General features: G+C 30.8%; 1 protein-coding gene and 1 non-coding gene across 8 annotated transcripts; one reads left to right on the top strand and one right to left on the bottom strand.

Annotated features, from left to right (window-relative positions):
• The first annotated feature begins 919 nt into the window (after nucleotides 1-919).
• On the top strand, nucleotides 920-1,025 carry LOC112536624. Its single transcript, XR_003080600.1, has one exon. It is a non-coding gene; the product is annotated as a small nucleolar RNA R71 (small nucleolar RNA).
• Nucleotides 1,026-6,865: 5,840 nt separating this feature from the next.
• LOC8263895 lies at nucleotides 6,866-11,617 on the bottom strand. 7 transcript variants are annotated; one of them, XM_025159407.2, is made up of 6 exons: nucleotides 10,421-11,616; nucleotides 9,677-9,717; nucleotides 9,521-9,576; nucleotides 8,116-8,591; nucleotides 7,814-8,039; nucleotides 6,866-7,563 (listed from the first exon to the last, which is right to left on the bottom strand). In XM_025159407.2, exons 4-6 carry the CDS (start codon nucleotides 8,581-8,583, stop codon nucleotides 7,055-7,057), a joined length of 1,203 nt encoding a protein of 400 aa, XP_025015175.1. In that variant the 5' UTR covers nucleotides 8,584-8,591; nucleotides 9,521-9,576; nucleotides 9,677-9,717; nucleotides 10,421-11,616; the 3' UTR covers nucleotides 6,866-7,054. The 7 variants fall into 7 exon arrangements, with proteins under 7 accessions (XP_025015175.1, XP_048228008.1, XP_015581869.1 ...); XM_048372051.1 differs by having other exon boundaries at nucleotides 9,677-9,735; nucleotides 10,421-11,615; XM_015726383.3 differs by lacking the exon at nucleotides 9,677-9,717.
• Nucleotides 11,618-16,194: the final 4,577 nt, after the last annotated feature.

The raw sequence follows: 16,194 nt of genomic DNA, 5'->3' as shown, positions 1-16,194 counted from the left end.
CTTCCTTCTTTTTGTATACCTCCTTCAATTATTTTCACATCAATGAATATATCTTCTTTTGATGTACCTGCATAAGAAGAATCTATCTCAATTATGGTTTCAATATTATTATCAAATAACTCGATATCCTTTAGAATAGTGATAGCTTTAACTTGCTCAGGTTGACTTGGCAATTTTCCTTTTTTGTTTTCTTGTTCAGCTTCAGCAACTTGCCCAATTTGAGTTTTCAATCGCTTCATTGAATCTTCAATGGATTCAGTTTTCTTTGCATTCCTCTCCATTCTATCATGGGTAGCTGTCATAAAATATTGGAGTGTTTCCTTTAAGCTTGGTTTTTTTTAGGAGCTTGTCCTTGATTTTTGAATGGTGATTTCTTGGCTATTAAGGCTCTTGGTTTTGATATTGGGGATGATTTTGGTTCCCCAATAACTGTGGTGGGTTGTGGTCATTATTTCTTCGGAAAAAATTTGATTGGTTCCTCCAACCTGGATTATAAGTGTTGGAATACAGATTATTCCTCGGTTGCCTAGGCTAATAAGATCCCATCAAGTTAACTTGTTCATAATCATTTCCTGCATAGTTCTCATAAGATGAGCAAACATTACCACCATAACCATAAACACCATATATTCCACAAATCTCATTGTCTGGTACATTCTTAGTTAAAGCAATATTTTAACTTGTTTAGTTAATTCAGCTATTTACATAGTCATCTCATTATTAGACATAACTTCATTCACTCCTATTCTTTTTGTCCTCACATTCTTTTGTTGCAAACTGGCTCCTACTGTCTTAAAAATGTCATAAACCTCATTAACAGTTTTTTCTAACATAGCACCCCTAACTGTATTATCAACCATATATTAATATTGTTGTGTTAAAGCATCATAGAATGATTGGTTAGTTACAAGAAGTAGGTAATTCATGATGTGGGCATTGCAATAAAAGTGACTTGAAGCGATCCCATATTTCATGAAAGGATTCAGTATTCTTTTTATAGAAGTTAGAAATTTAAGTCTTTAACTCTTTGGTCTTGATGTGAGTAAAATTTACTTATAAATTTTTTATATACTCCATCCTAATTTCTCAAAGAATTAGGAGGCAAGGTCATCAACCAAGGCTTTGTTTTCTCTTTCAATGAGTAAGGAAAATATATCATCCTTAATTGGTCCTCATTTAGTCCAGATAATGGAAATATAACATAAAATTTTCTAATAAATGTCAATGCATCTTCACTAGGCATACCATAGAATGAAAGGAGCATATTAAAATGGATGTTCTTAAGTACATAATAATTTTTAGATGCATCACCTAGAACTATGCATGAAGTAGTGTTACCAATTATAGGCTGAGCATAATCCTTCATGGCCATTTGCCTTTCAGTTGCTACTTTTCTTTGGTCATTAGCTATTATTTCAACCTCTTCTTCAAATCCTTCTTCTAGCTTTTTTTTCAGATTCTTCTTCTTCTCCTAGTTTTGGAGGTACAAACTCACTCTCTACTTCTTGGTCCTCTTCTGCCATTTTAACAACTGATCTCAAGTTGTAGAGATTTTAAGTTGATGAATCACCTAATCTTGTTTTCCTACTAGGCATACAAAATCAAAAGAAAATTTTCAGATCTAAAAATTTAAAAATAAAATTTAAAAACTAAACAAAGGCACTAAATAAGAAACATACAAAAACACAAGAACAAAACTTGACAATTAATCAATATAATATTGACATGGTTATCCGGCAATGGCGCCAAAAACTTGATGTCTCAAACTTAGTGCTCGCAAGTGTACGAAGCGAATGATAGTACGAGCAAGTTCACTACAAGGTCGATCTCATAAGGAATTGTAGAGCATATACTATAAAGACTAACTATCATATAAAAATACTAAAAATAAATCTAAACACTCTAAGCTAATATTTTGAGAATAGTTTAAGGTTTATAAAAGAAATTAAATAAACTATAAATTAAATATGCAAATGGAATGATTAATATAAACTATATGATAAAATAGTATTTAGTCTAGCCAATATTTAGTAATTCCTTATTTTCCCTTAAGTTCCAAATCTAATAGATGAGATGGTGATGTCCCTTTTTCCTAAGTCACTCAAACTAATAATGTAACCTAGATTCTTATACCAATATATATTAAAGGAAAGATGGTATCTCTAATACAAACTAAAGATTTTCATAACAAATATTGTTATTAAATTGATATGGTGGTCAACCAACAATAATAGATGCAAATAATAAAGTTATGAAGGTAAAGAAATTATTCATTAAACTCATAAATAAATAAGGTTTGTACATATGTAAAAAGCTAAATTAAACACTTATGAAAATTAGTCTGATATATTTAATCGATGGTCATTGTAATTAAATAGAAAGATATAAAATTAAAGCTGAAAATTAAAGCTTCCTCAAAATCTAAAAATTCAAGGTATGAAGATGATTGATCCTCACTCTCTACTTCTTGAAAATCTTCTTAGATCTCTAAAGAGTTATATAAAAACTAACTAAAGTGTTTTTGGAAGATGAACTATAGAGAATTTTAGAGAGAAGAATAACAGGCAAGTGCCGGCTGAACTCCTCTTGTTTAATTTATCTCCACTACTATTTTTGCATAATCTTTCTCTAAGCACAACATCTCTAACAGTTATCACCTAACGATCCTAAATAAAATAAACAACTTAAAAATAATTATCCATAATTATATAATAACTAATTAATTTCCTATTCTGGGCCTTGTATTTTTCGGCTAGGTTTGTGAAATTAATAGTTCACTTGTCTTTATTCTGAAACTCAGCAACATCAGTCCAATTTAAGCCCATTTATGTATATTTAGCTCATATTTTCCATTTTTGGTTATTAACACATCAAATTAGACAATAAGGCTAAAGTGAGGTAATAAGCATATATTTTCACATTTTATGTATATAAAACATACCAATAAACTACTAAAAGACCTTAAATATATATATATATATATATATATATATATATAAATCTATTAAATTTTCTTGTAAAATGAGTCTATTTCCTACTAAAAACATTTCTATAATCATATTCACAACACATATTGCCCATCCAAGTCCTTTAAAAAAATTCAATTTAAAATCCTTCAGAAACATTCAATTAAACGTTTATATTCCAAACTCTTGGTTTAAAAGTCTAACAAGGGTAAGTACTTCCTTTTATTGTTTATTCCCAATTGATTTAATAATTAACACCATAATAATTACCCTTAATTCTTTGATATCATATTAGTCATAAAAATTATAGAAAATATTTAAATACAAATCAATTTATTATATTAATATATACATCTCTTTTAATCTTCCAAGCCTTTCTCTCGCAACTCAAGTCCTTATCGCTATAGATGTGGTTTTCAAACATTTTTCATTAGGAATATATATCTATTCCTTTTTCTATTCATATATTCCCTGAGCTTTTGTATTCTCTTCAAATGAGATATAATTCCTTAAACATATTTTAAGGAAAGATTGAGCGAAAATAGGTCGTTAAAGAGAGAAAAAAATTTCAAAGCTAATACACCGTATAAAATATACACAGTTTTGGGCAATGACCATAACTCAATATATAATAAAAATATCATGAAAAATGTTTAAAAAATAAATAAAAATAATAATTTTTTGATATATATTTATGAATTTTAATTAATTTTATAAGTAAAGTCAATTAAAATTGTATTTTAGTCACTTATTTATAAAAAAATTAAAAAAAATATAGGTAGAATACTTATTTTCTCCTACTGGACTTCAAGACTCTTGTATTAAAATAAAATATCAATACATTAATAAATAAAATAATTAACAAAATTAATAAAAATATATAAACTAATTAACAAAAAACACGTGAGAAAAAGATAAGCATAATTATCAACATTATTATCATCTACTTTAGTTTTTCAAATATTTTGAACAACACCTTCCCCTCTAATTTTTTTCTGTCTTTCTTGTCACCACTACCACTATTTTTCTCAATTCAACAACAATATTACCTTTATTCAAGATAATATTATATCGATCAGGTCTTTTACTATCATTATTAGAATCTGAATCATCACCATAATGTCTTTTTTCCATCATCTTCAGTATTTTCATCTCTCGTATTATTATCATCATTCTTTTTCTCCTCTTCGTCACCATCATCCTCTTTAGTTTGTTCATGTCATCTTTTGTCTCTTCATCACCATCATCATCTTCTTTTGCATCATCATTTTTATTTAAATTCTCAACATTATCTTATTTTTTCTTTTTAATATTCTAAAATATACATAATCTTCAAAACTGAAATAAATAAAAAACTAAGAAACGGATATACTATAAATATCTCAGCAATATCTTTTCATGTAAGAAAATAATTACTCTATACCTCGTCAACTTATCATCATCTATCTCCATTACATTCTTCCCAATATTATCAACACCTTCAACATTACTGCCTTCAAAAATCTTATGATCAAAGTTTAAAAAATATATAAAATCTTATTAGAATAATAAAAAAATATAAGAAAAATTAAAATATAAAATTATTGAAAAAATAATACAATTTATTTTCATTATTTTTCTCAATTGCATTATTTCCATCATCATCGGCATCAACAGAAGTACCTGCATTCCTATCTCCAAACAGTCCTTATACCATACTAAAATATTAATAGTAAATTTATTGGAATACTTAAAATATATATAAAATTAGAATATAAAAAATAAAAATAACTATTAAAATAGTATATTATAAATATATTTTTAATATAATTTCACTAACTGAATATAAAATTAACATATAACAAATTTAAAATAGAAAAAAGATATATTATAAGTATACTTTTACTAAATTAATAACTCAAAAAAGATATACTATAAGTATATTTTTGCTAACTCAAAAAACATATATTAGAAGTATTTTTCAAACATCTAATTAGACAACTGATTTACCTAACAAGAAATACTACGAGCCTCGTAAGAACCACATTAAAACTTTAACTTAGTATCACATAAGAAGTTATAAATTTCTGAAACCTTCAATTTCATAATTATTTGGTGCGAATAAAATTCCATATAAATACATCTGCCATGAAAGAGTAAAGTAAACTGGAAGGTCCATGAATTGAAGAAGAACCAGATGCATTAAACTCATTAGTGTTCATCACATTTCTCCTTTTCTTTCTTGAAAAGACTCTTCAAATTTAATTTCTCTTTTTCCTCATTCGAGACAATAATATTTTTTAAACGCAATTATGAAAAAAATAAAAAATAATAAGCAAACAATATAAAATAGCAGAAGAATAAAATGTATAAAAAGAAAATCAATATTTTATTAAAATAAAAAAATTTCGTCTTAGAAGATGCAGATACAAAAGTTTGTTGTAAATCTATCTCCATTAGTGAAAACCCAAAACTCATCATTTCTATCGTATAGAATTAGTGCACATATAATTAATTATTTAAATAATATAATTATAATTAAAAATTAGAAAACATACTTGAATACATCTAATATGCATACCCCATATGTTTATTAGCTTAATTTAATTGTCTTATAAGATGATAACATATTAGTTGGTAGTTTACTACATCAAATTTATATACATAATAGACAAAAATATTGAGATTAAAAATTCTAATTCAGTATATTAAGATAAATTTACAACTAATATATTAATAAAGTTATATTAGCTTAGTATAATTAAATAATGATAATGAGTATTAATTTAGCATAAAAAGAAATATAAAACTTAAATTTTTCATGTACATCAACCATGCATATAGAATTTTATTGCTAGTTTAGTATGATGGTGTACTTTCATCGGTAAAAATAGTTATTTTTTCAATTTTTTAGTATCCTATTTTTACATAAATTTAACTTTATACTACTACTATTTATTTATATAAATTAATATATTGTTATTACTATTTTGTTCCACACTATTCTTTTTTTTTTTTCTTTCTTTTACCTTAACTTATATGATTTACATCTGACATTTTATTTATTTATTTATCTATAGTTCCTGTAGAATACAAATATAAAATATAGTTTATTCATGAATTTTTAAATACAAAATTAATAAGAGATTATATCAAATTGAAAAGATTTTTCAATTTTAGACCAAAGTGAAAAATAATAATAAAATTAGAGATTAAAAAGATATTAAAAGTTACCATCGGCTCCTATTATATATTTTTACAATTTTTTCACGGAGCGCTCTCATATGTTTTCACTCTTCGTACAAATTTATCACTATATATTACCACCTATTTGTATTTTTTATTAAATTATATTACATTAGTATAAAATTAAACTCAATCAATATTAATCATATGATACTCTTCAGTAAATTTATGTCCCTTCATACTTTTGCATATATTATGATATTATCATGGTAGTAGATTACGAATATCATATCTTCAAATCATGCTTATCCATTAAAATGTCCTAGTGAGATAGTCCATTCACTTTTGGTATATGATAATGTTTTGGAACTTTCATTTTACAATTGATATCTCTGTTTAATGATAAATTGAAGAATTTTTAAAAGGAGGATCTAATAATAGTTCTCCTTCCCTTTACAATTTACAAAATGAAAAGCTGAATTTCCTGTAGCTTTTATAAATGCATAGCAAAGAGTTGCAAACTGAAGGTTATATGTAAAAACATCAATTTACCTGCTTCACTACAAAAGAAATTTTCATTAACAGAAGGAAAGTCTCCAAAAAAAAACACAATATCAGGGCTGTAAGCTGACTCATGCATTACAGAATTTGCGTTGCTGCTTAGCACTTTAGCTACTATACCTTATATACCCATGTAAATCAAGGGAAAAAATGCACATCAGATAACAAATAGGTTCAGGCCTGCCAAGCTTGCAAACATTTTTACATAGCAAGCACTGGTAAAATTATATCTACCAATATATTTCATATCGTTATAGACAAAATGCCAATGTACACCGAGAAGTAAAAGCCTTTTTCTTTACAAGCCCATCTTGAAAAGAATTCCAACACTATCCTGAAACTAAAACCTCAAAAGAATCCATTTACATAGCTGACAGATCACGAATATAGTCATCCCACAAACTGCTGGCAATAGAGTCTCGCAACTGTGAACTAAATTCAAGCTGTTCTGTGTCAAAACCGATGTCCAGAGCCTGTTCCTCTACCTGCATCATTGGCTGTTCCATCTCTAGTGGGGGCAATGACTCTTCCATTTGTAATATACTATCATGTTCATACATTCTAAAAATTAAATCATCTGGTTTCTCCCTACGAATATAATTGTGTATTGCGCATGCTGCTACAACCAACTTAACCTGTGTCTGTAAAGGATAGGGTGGAGCTGACATCAATATAGGAAATCGTGCCTTCAGAGCCCCAAAGATACGGTCAGTGGCATTTCTCAATAGTGAGTGCCTTTGATTGAATAGTTCTCTGGGATCTTGAGGATGATAAGCACTGGAATATTCATCTGATCGATGAGGAATCCCATTATATGGGGCTATAAAGCCTGGCAAATTTGCATATTTGCTGTCAACAACATAGTACTTATCTGCATGACACGGAACCAATAACAGCAATATAACTTCAGTGAGAGTTGAAGAGAGAACAGTAAGTAAGTAAATAAATAAATGATAGAAAATAATTATAACCATAAAAAGGCAACAATATGCAATAAATTCAACAATACACATGATACAAATAAAAGTAAACATCCAAGAAATGCAACATGAATATGTCCTTTCTGATTGGGTAGCAGAACATCTTTGTATTAAGCCATAATGTGCAAAGAGCATAAATACCTTCAGGGACCATCAACTTGTTACGCCTTTTAAGAGCTGAGTTTAGAACTCGCAAATCTGATGCTGAGCCTTCCCAGCCAGCTAGAACATAATGAAACTTGAGATCAAATGAGCAAGCTGCCAAAACATTTTGAGAAAGTAATCCATTCTTGTCGCGAAAGGGCCCTTGTTCATCCACACCAACCATAACAGGTATGTGTATGCCATCAACTGCTCCCACACAATCCTACTCATTAAAGTTTTAAAGTGAGATACAGGGGATCCTCAAAGGAGATACTGAACATACATTACAACTGCATTACCTTAAAATAAGGATAAAATCTAGGATCTCCCAAGATTTCTGATGGAACATCAGATCCTGGAGGGTGAAAGAAATCTAATGAAATTGCCATAATAGCATTCAAAACATTGTTGAAATGACGACTTATCGTTTCTCCTGAATACCGGAATAACTCTTGGACAGCTCTTGTACGCAGATTATGCCCAACAATGAATAGGAAGATGGCTAATTGCTCCTCAATCTTGATTCTATTTGTATGGCGTAGCAGGCCCTTGGCTTGCAAAATGTCACATAACTTGTAGAATACCTGCTTATCCATGCGGAAATTTTCCAAACAACGGTCACTTTGACCAGCTAGTACTTCATCTACAAATTTGGTACCATTAGCTACACTCATACTTAGTTCTTTAGGCATATAATTCCCAAAACCTCCATCTTTCTCCTCATCAGAGTTCTCCATGGCAAATTCGCCTCTGCACTTAATATTCATCAAATTTGCTACATGAACAGATGAAGTTAGGTTAGTACTCAGAAAAGAGAACTACTAAGATGAGAGAATACAATAATTACAACAAAAAGAAAAAAATTGGAAAACACATAGCTTTGATGTAAGATGTTTAATGCAGCATCTTATTTTGATACTTGAGGGAAGTTATCTTATTTGTGATTCTATTTTATTTGGGGATGAATTATGTGCCCACATATAAGGGCCTAAATTATTTTCCTTAATTCTGCTCTCTTCTTTATAGGGCTGTAGTCGAATCAAGCCGAGCCAAATATCAACAAGTTCAGATTCAGTTCGTTTAATTTTAGCAGAAGCTCGAGCTCAGTTCGAGCTTTCATAATCGAGCTCAAGCTCGGCTCGTGTGAAAATAATTACGCTTGCGAATAGCTCGAGTTCGGTTCACAAAACGCTTGGTTCGATGAATAGTTCGAGCTCGGTTCGAATTTGATTCGTTACAAAAGCTAAAGTTCGAGCTCGGTAAGCCTATATTGAAAACAAGCTCGTTAAGCACAATCCGAGGTCGAGCTCGAGTTCATTAAGCACAATTCGAGCTCGAGCTCGAGCTCGTTAAGCATTTTTCAAAAATTATTTAATCAACATCTAAAATTATAGCAAGAAATGATGATAGTATCAGATATAGCAAAATAAAATACAAACTCCAAATTTGTAGCAAAAAGACCAATAATACAAAAAAAAAAAAAAAGACAATACTGTGTTAACTTAAAAAGAGCATATAAACCAGCCTCACAATCCCTTTAGAACTTAAAATTTAAACAAATCATCAATTTGTCATTATTTAAGAGCTACTTGGTTACACTACAAAAATAGCAATTGCCCTGCAAAACATACACAACACCCCATTTGAGAAATATCAGTCAATATTCAACATCAAAAAACATATTAGAAATATGAGAATACTCACTTTATGTATTAACAAAGCTTTTCAGTTAGTGAAAACTCTTGAATATCTGGCTTGACCTTTTAAATGCACATAGAAAATTTAAAAAGTCAGTAAGAAATATGACTGTATGAAAATCATATATTCGACTTTAAGTGTATAAAGTATTAATATACTCACTTTTGCTTTCCTCTTGAAACCATAAAAAGCACGAAGCCAATCTTCCGCACAAATTAATACTCGAATCATTAGATGAAATAGACAAATCAGCTTGGAAATTAGAAAGATCAGCATATTCTAACAACCCTTTTTCTTCTTAATATTCTTTTCTTTTAGTAAATAATTTGTGTACTCTTTCTTAACCAAAACTAAATTCCAAAAGATCAACCAATATATTTGTTCAAATGAAAAATCTTAACTTTTTAATAAAAATAATATTTTTATCATTTGCATATGATAGTAAAATCAGTTTAAATATTTTTTGATTTAGTTGAAAGAAAAGAAAAACTCTCATAATATGATCTAAAAATTAAAAATCCATTTACTGATTCTGCTATGAAATATGATTTCTAAGGACCATGTTTTCGTATCTGCCAAGAAATAATAGAACTACTAAACACTTTTTTCTTGTTCGTAAGCAAGAATAAGACATGAAACCAACAGCAATAAAAAGGTCATAAATACAGCTCTTGAACCAGTCCATAATGTACACACATTATTATCTTATTAATAATTGACCCATTCATTTACGCACAGATCTGATTTCACAAGAAAAGGAAAAGATAATAGGACCGATAGGAAAACATGTCAATTTTCATATTTAATTTCAGAAGCAAGTTGAATTCCTGTTCCACTACTTGAGCATAAGTGAGAGGAACTACACTAGCAATCTGATAATAGAGTATTAATCATGTAAATTTTCACCTAGTATAGATTCCAACTTCAAATCCCTGTTCAAACAAACTTCAAAGGCTGGAGCAGACGGCTGAGAAGAGGGCAGCAGCGACAGCGACGGCAGCAAGGGTGGAGGCGACTGCAGCTAGGGCTACGACGGCTGCAGCAAGGGCGACGGAAATGGCATCAGCGGCGACGTCAGCAACAGCGACGGAAAGACAGCAAGGCTGACGACGGCATTGAGGGTTTGTGAGGGTGGCGAACTGGTGGAGGCTTGAGATGAGAGGGTTGATGGGAGTTTGGGATGAAATGAGAATAGAATTTGTGTCTAGTTTGGGCTTAAGTAGCAAATTAGCCCCTGAACTTGTTAGTTATGTCCAAATCCCTTCAAAATTAATTTCTTGGCCCAATTGCCCTGTATACTTGCAAAAAATGTCATCAACCCCTCTAATAAGTGCTTTAGTTCATGCGTGAGTATCCCGCGCACATATAATAATAAAAATATATAATATTCATTATTTTATAATTTTAAAAAATAAAAAAATCTAATAACAAAAAATAAAATATTCATTACTTAAATAATTTTAAAAGATAAAAAGAACTTAAAAAAAAAAAAACTATTTTCTCCTCAAGCACATCCACCGCCGACTCCAACATGGAAGATGAAGATATTCATCCTAATTCAAATTTGAAGCTTCTCTTTATCGAGTTTTTTTCTCCAGTATCCAACAAAAATTTAACCTTAAAATTTAATAAAATAACACAAAATATACATGAAGAAGAACAACTTCGATGAATAAGTTTCTCACGATCATCCCTTCTTCCTCAAGTCATCACCTTGTTGCGCCATAGCACAACAATCGTCGCCTTCACCATCGTCATCATGCAACAACCGTCGCCATCTCTGCCCAACAGTCATACCCATATGTGCCCATTAATAACAACCTTCTTCTCCATTTGTTTTTGTTTTCTTATTTTTAATTATTGGCTAGTTTGTCTTTCTAAATAAAGTATGAACTTTTGTTCTTTCTTTATTACGGTGGACAAAAGTAATTAATGTGTTTTTGTTTTGAGTTCTATTGCTCAAACAAATGGATTGTAAGATTGTAAGTGATGTGTAGTATTTTTTTTTCATGATTTTATTTTTTAATTTGGAATCAGAGACTTGTCATTCTAATCCTTCCTACTCCTGATTCTTAACTCTCCTAACTCCATGCTATTCCTTATATTTTCTTCCTCTTATATGTGTTACTAGTTATTTAAACCAGAGTGTATGCCATAGATAGCTCAATCATCTTAATATATCAATGAGCTTTGACAAATTAACGGACCCAACAAGAGACAAACAAGAAAGAAAATTAATAGAAATTACACTGATCAAAAAATAAGAAATTGCCAAGAGTCCTATTGCAATTAGTAAGAGTACAAATAGTCCAATAAGTTGTGTTTTGGTTGTCTCTGAAACAAGTTTTCAAGAAAAGAAAAGAGAAAAAAATAATAATCTAATCATAATACAAAAAAAAATATCAACTTCTAAATGCACCATGTCATATTTAATTTGAAGATTTTATGTCAATGCTGCTCTTTTGCCAATGTTCAGACAAAGTGGATAAAGTTACTAGAAACTACCATTAAAATAATATACAACAGAAAAAGTGTCGAGTGTTAGAGAAGTAGAAAAAGGCGCTATTGAGCATAATAAGCCATTGACTTGATAATATAACACATAGAGCGAAACAAAATGCATAAACAAAATGAGACAAGTGATCAAGAAGGAATCGTACCTTATCCTCCCTTCAATTTAGATGACTATAATTTCAGGAGATTAGAAATAAACGTAGTGACAGGGGATGGGCATGGAGATACATTAATGATAGAGGGCATAAGGTTTGCTTATGAAGGTTGAGAAGTGTAATCTTTGCAAGAATGGGCTTAATTGGTCAAGGACGTTATCTAGAAGCAAATAGAGGCCAAGTTCTTAGAAAAGGTCAAATATCCAACGTGGCTAGCCAATATGGTTATAATTCTAAAAAAGGATGGAAAGGTCAGGATTTTTGTGTGGATTATCGAGACCTCAATAAAGCTTCACCCAATAACGACTTTTCTCTATTGCACATAGATATGATAATGGATAGCATTGCATCCCACTCCATGTACTCCTTAATGGAAGATTTCTCAAGGTATAATTAGATAATGATATCATTTATATACAAGCTCAAAACAACCTTCATCACAAAATAGGAAATATTTTGCTACAGAGTTATACCATTTAGTTTGAAAATGTTGGGCCCACTTATCAGTGAATGGCTGTTACAATGTTACATGACATGATGCATAAAAAAATGGAAATATATGTTAATGACATGATAGTCAAGACTAAAATCCGTGAAGGACATACAAAGGGATTGGACCAGTTCTTGGAAAGGGTCTAACAAAACAACCTCATGCTTAATTCCAAGAAGTGTATTTTCGGAGTTACACTTGAAAGAAATAACCTAAGAATTAGGTTTTCATTATTGTATTCTGATATCAAAAAGAGATACATCAGCCTTATATTTATACTCATATGTAAGACTTTGATAGAAACTAAATAACAAACTCTTAATAGCTAGACTCTAAATTTAAAAGATAAATACTTATCATATCCTAAATTTAAAAGATAAATACTTATCATATCCTAACAACCCTAACAACTCAAAATCTCAACACTCCTTCTCAAGTTGGTGCATAAATATCATACATGCTCAACTTGCTTAGACACTTAAAGAACATGTGACTCGAGGCGCTTTGGTAAGGATATCACCAACCGATCTTCGGAACATACTTTAGGCAATTCTATGATATTCTCATCCAACTTCTCTTTGATAAAAAATCTGTCAACCTCTACATGCTTTGTCCAGATCATCTTTGTCTTTGGATTATAAGCTATATCACGTCGCTTTATTGTCACAATACAATCTAACTGGTACGCCTCGGTCGTAACCTAAATCTTCCAAAATTTATTTTAACCATAAGGCTTCACACACACCAACAGCCCATTCCTCGAACTCGACCTCTGACTAGGCCAAGCAACAACATTTTGCTTCTTGCTTCTCCATGTCACAAGATTTCCACCCATAAACGAAAAATATCTTGCGATTGATCGTCTATCATCGATTGATCCGACCAATCGGCATCGGTGTAAACCTCATGTTTTGCCAATCCATATGTTGAGTGAACAAAATTCCTTTTCCAGTGCGGACTTCAAATACTGGTAAGATTCTTATGACATTCATATGTCTTTCTCCAGGATTATGCATGAATTGGCTAACAATACTCAAAGCATACGCAAGATCGGGTCTTGTATGAGCTAAATACATTAATCTTTCTACAAGTCTCTGATATTTTTCTTTATCAATGGGTACTTGGTCTACCTCAATGCACAACTTCAGGCCTTCCTCAACTGGTGTGTCAACTGGTTGACATGTCGACATTCCGATTTCATGCAATAAATCCAATGCATACTTCCTTTGGGATGGGAAAAATTCCTTTCTTTGATCTTGAAACTTCAATCCCAAGAAAATATTTCAAGCAACCCAGGTCTTTCATTTCAAACTCTTTGGACAAGTATTCTTGTAATGTCTTCCTCTCTTCTGGATCATTTCCTGTAACTACCATGTCATCCACATAGATAATGAGAGCTGTGATCTTCCCATTTGCCTTCTTTATGAATAAGGTATGGTCTCTATTACTCTGATGATATCCAAAAGCTTTTATAGACTTTGAAAATCTCCCAAACCATGCCCGTGGAGATTGTTTCAGTCCCTACAACGATTTCTTCAACTTGCAAACTTTCCTATTCTGCATTGTTGACATACATCCAGGTGGAAGCTCCATATAGATTTCTTCGGATAATTCACCATGTAAAAAAGCATTCTTAACATCAAACTGCTGTAATGACCAACCCAAATTTGCAGCCAAGGATAATAACACTCTACGATCGATTTTAGCTCACAGGAGAGAAGGTTTGATGTAATCAATCCCATAGATTTGAGTGTATCCTTTTGCTACCAATCTTGCTTTGAATCGCTCGATTGTGCCATCTGCTTTATACTTTATGGTGTAGACCCAACGACACCCTACTGGTTTCTTTCCTGCTGGACAATCAACAAGCTTCCATGTTTCATTCTTTTGCAAGGCTTTCATTTCATCGTTCATTGAAGCTTTCCATTTTGGATCATATAAAGCTTCCTGCACACTGTTAGGAATAGATATAGTAGATAATTGATTTGACAGTGACTTATTTGATTCTGACAGTTTATGATTCGACACATAATGACTCATTGGGTATTTAACTTTACTAGAAATTTCAGGCTCATAACTAAGTTTAGGAATACCTCTAGTGGATCGTTCTGGTAATCGTTTTCTCGGTGGATCGGGTTCAAGAATAGGAATATCTTCAGCAGGTGATTGGCGTGGTATTTCAGCTTGGGATTCAGGGTCTTCTTCTGTAACGCCTGCATTTTCTCATCATCCATGTTATGTGCATTTACATTTAATCATTGGACATATGATGGTATATCAATGATATTTTTATTTTATGAGAACATATATATATTAATTATAAGTAGAGAATAAGAAGCATGATATTAGATTATTAATTTAGATAAGTTGATTAAGTATTTGGGTTATGTGTATTAAGCCTTAAGACTTAATTGAACCAATAGTTGAAGGTTGGGTAAATAGATTGGACTTAAAAGATACAATTAAAAGTTAGTACCTATATATGGTTAGTAAGAATTAATTTAGGGTGATAAAAATAGTTTAGTAGGTGGTGGCATTAAGAGAGGAATATTGGAAATTGGAACCATGAGTAAGCTCATTTTACCTCTTCATTTCTCTAAAATTCGTACATGGCCAAAAACACAAAATTTGGAATAAGAGAGAGGAGTGAAATACCTAGAAAAACTTAAGATTAAGATAGGATTTTGCCAACTATTGAAGGAGCCAAGCTAAAGCTAAAGGATTTAAGCATATTAGCAACCCAAAAGCTGAAATTGGTAAGTTGTTACTTGAGTGTTATTAATTTGTCATTAGGGTTCTTGATTACAAATTGGAAAAACTTTATTTGATGCTCTCATTGATTAATTAAAGGTCTGATTATCATGAATTAGTAGAGTATTGAATGATTGCATAAAGATTAAGCTTGATTTAAGTTTAAGTATGTTAAGATAGAAAACTGTCAAAATTCCAGCAACCTTGATGTTCTGTATGTTAGGCATAACATGGGTTATATAAGTCCAAATTAAGCTTAATTGGTGTCTATGGAAAGTTTAAAGAGTCCTCTATAACTTTGTAGTTTTGTGATTTTGCTATTTTTGCCGTTTTGGTTGCTTAAATTGAGCAAATAGATTGCTGCTCGGGTACAACTAGCTGTATGACCCTTGCTCAGTAATTTGAAAATAATTAAATCTATAGAAGTCGGAATTGAGTAATTCTTCTTGGAGATGAAACTAGACGCATAAATGGATATGTCTATTTAATATGAGATTTTTGTATTAAGCCAATTTTGCCCAGCAATAAATATACCTTGGTACTAAATTCTGTCTAGAAAACAGAAATGTTGGAGATTAGTTTTATGCAATTTATTGATGTTAATTTGAGTTAAATTGGTATTTAACTAGATGGAAAATGTTTATAGGATATTAAAACAGTAATTGAGAGTCTTAGAGGAAGAGTTAGACCTATGAATTAGAGAGGGGATGATCTTGTAATGCATTAGAACTCGCATTTACATGAATATTTGTAATATGCATGAAATGTGA

Source organism: Ricinus communis, chromosome 3 (genome assembly GCF_019578655.1).
Source record: "Ricinus communis isolate WT05 ecotype wild-type chromosome 3, ASM1957865v1, whole genome shotgun sequence".
Taxonomy (NCBI): Eukaryota; Viridiplantae; Streptophyta; class Magnoliopsida; order Malpighiales; family Euphorbiaceae; genus Ricinus; species Ricinus communis.
This window is presented reverse-complemented; position numbering and strand designations above follow the sequence as displayed.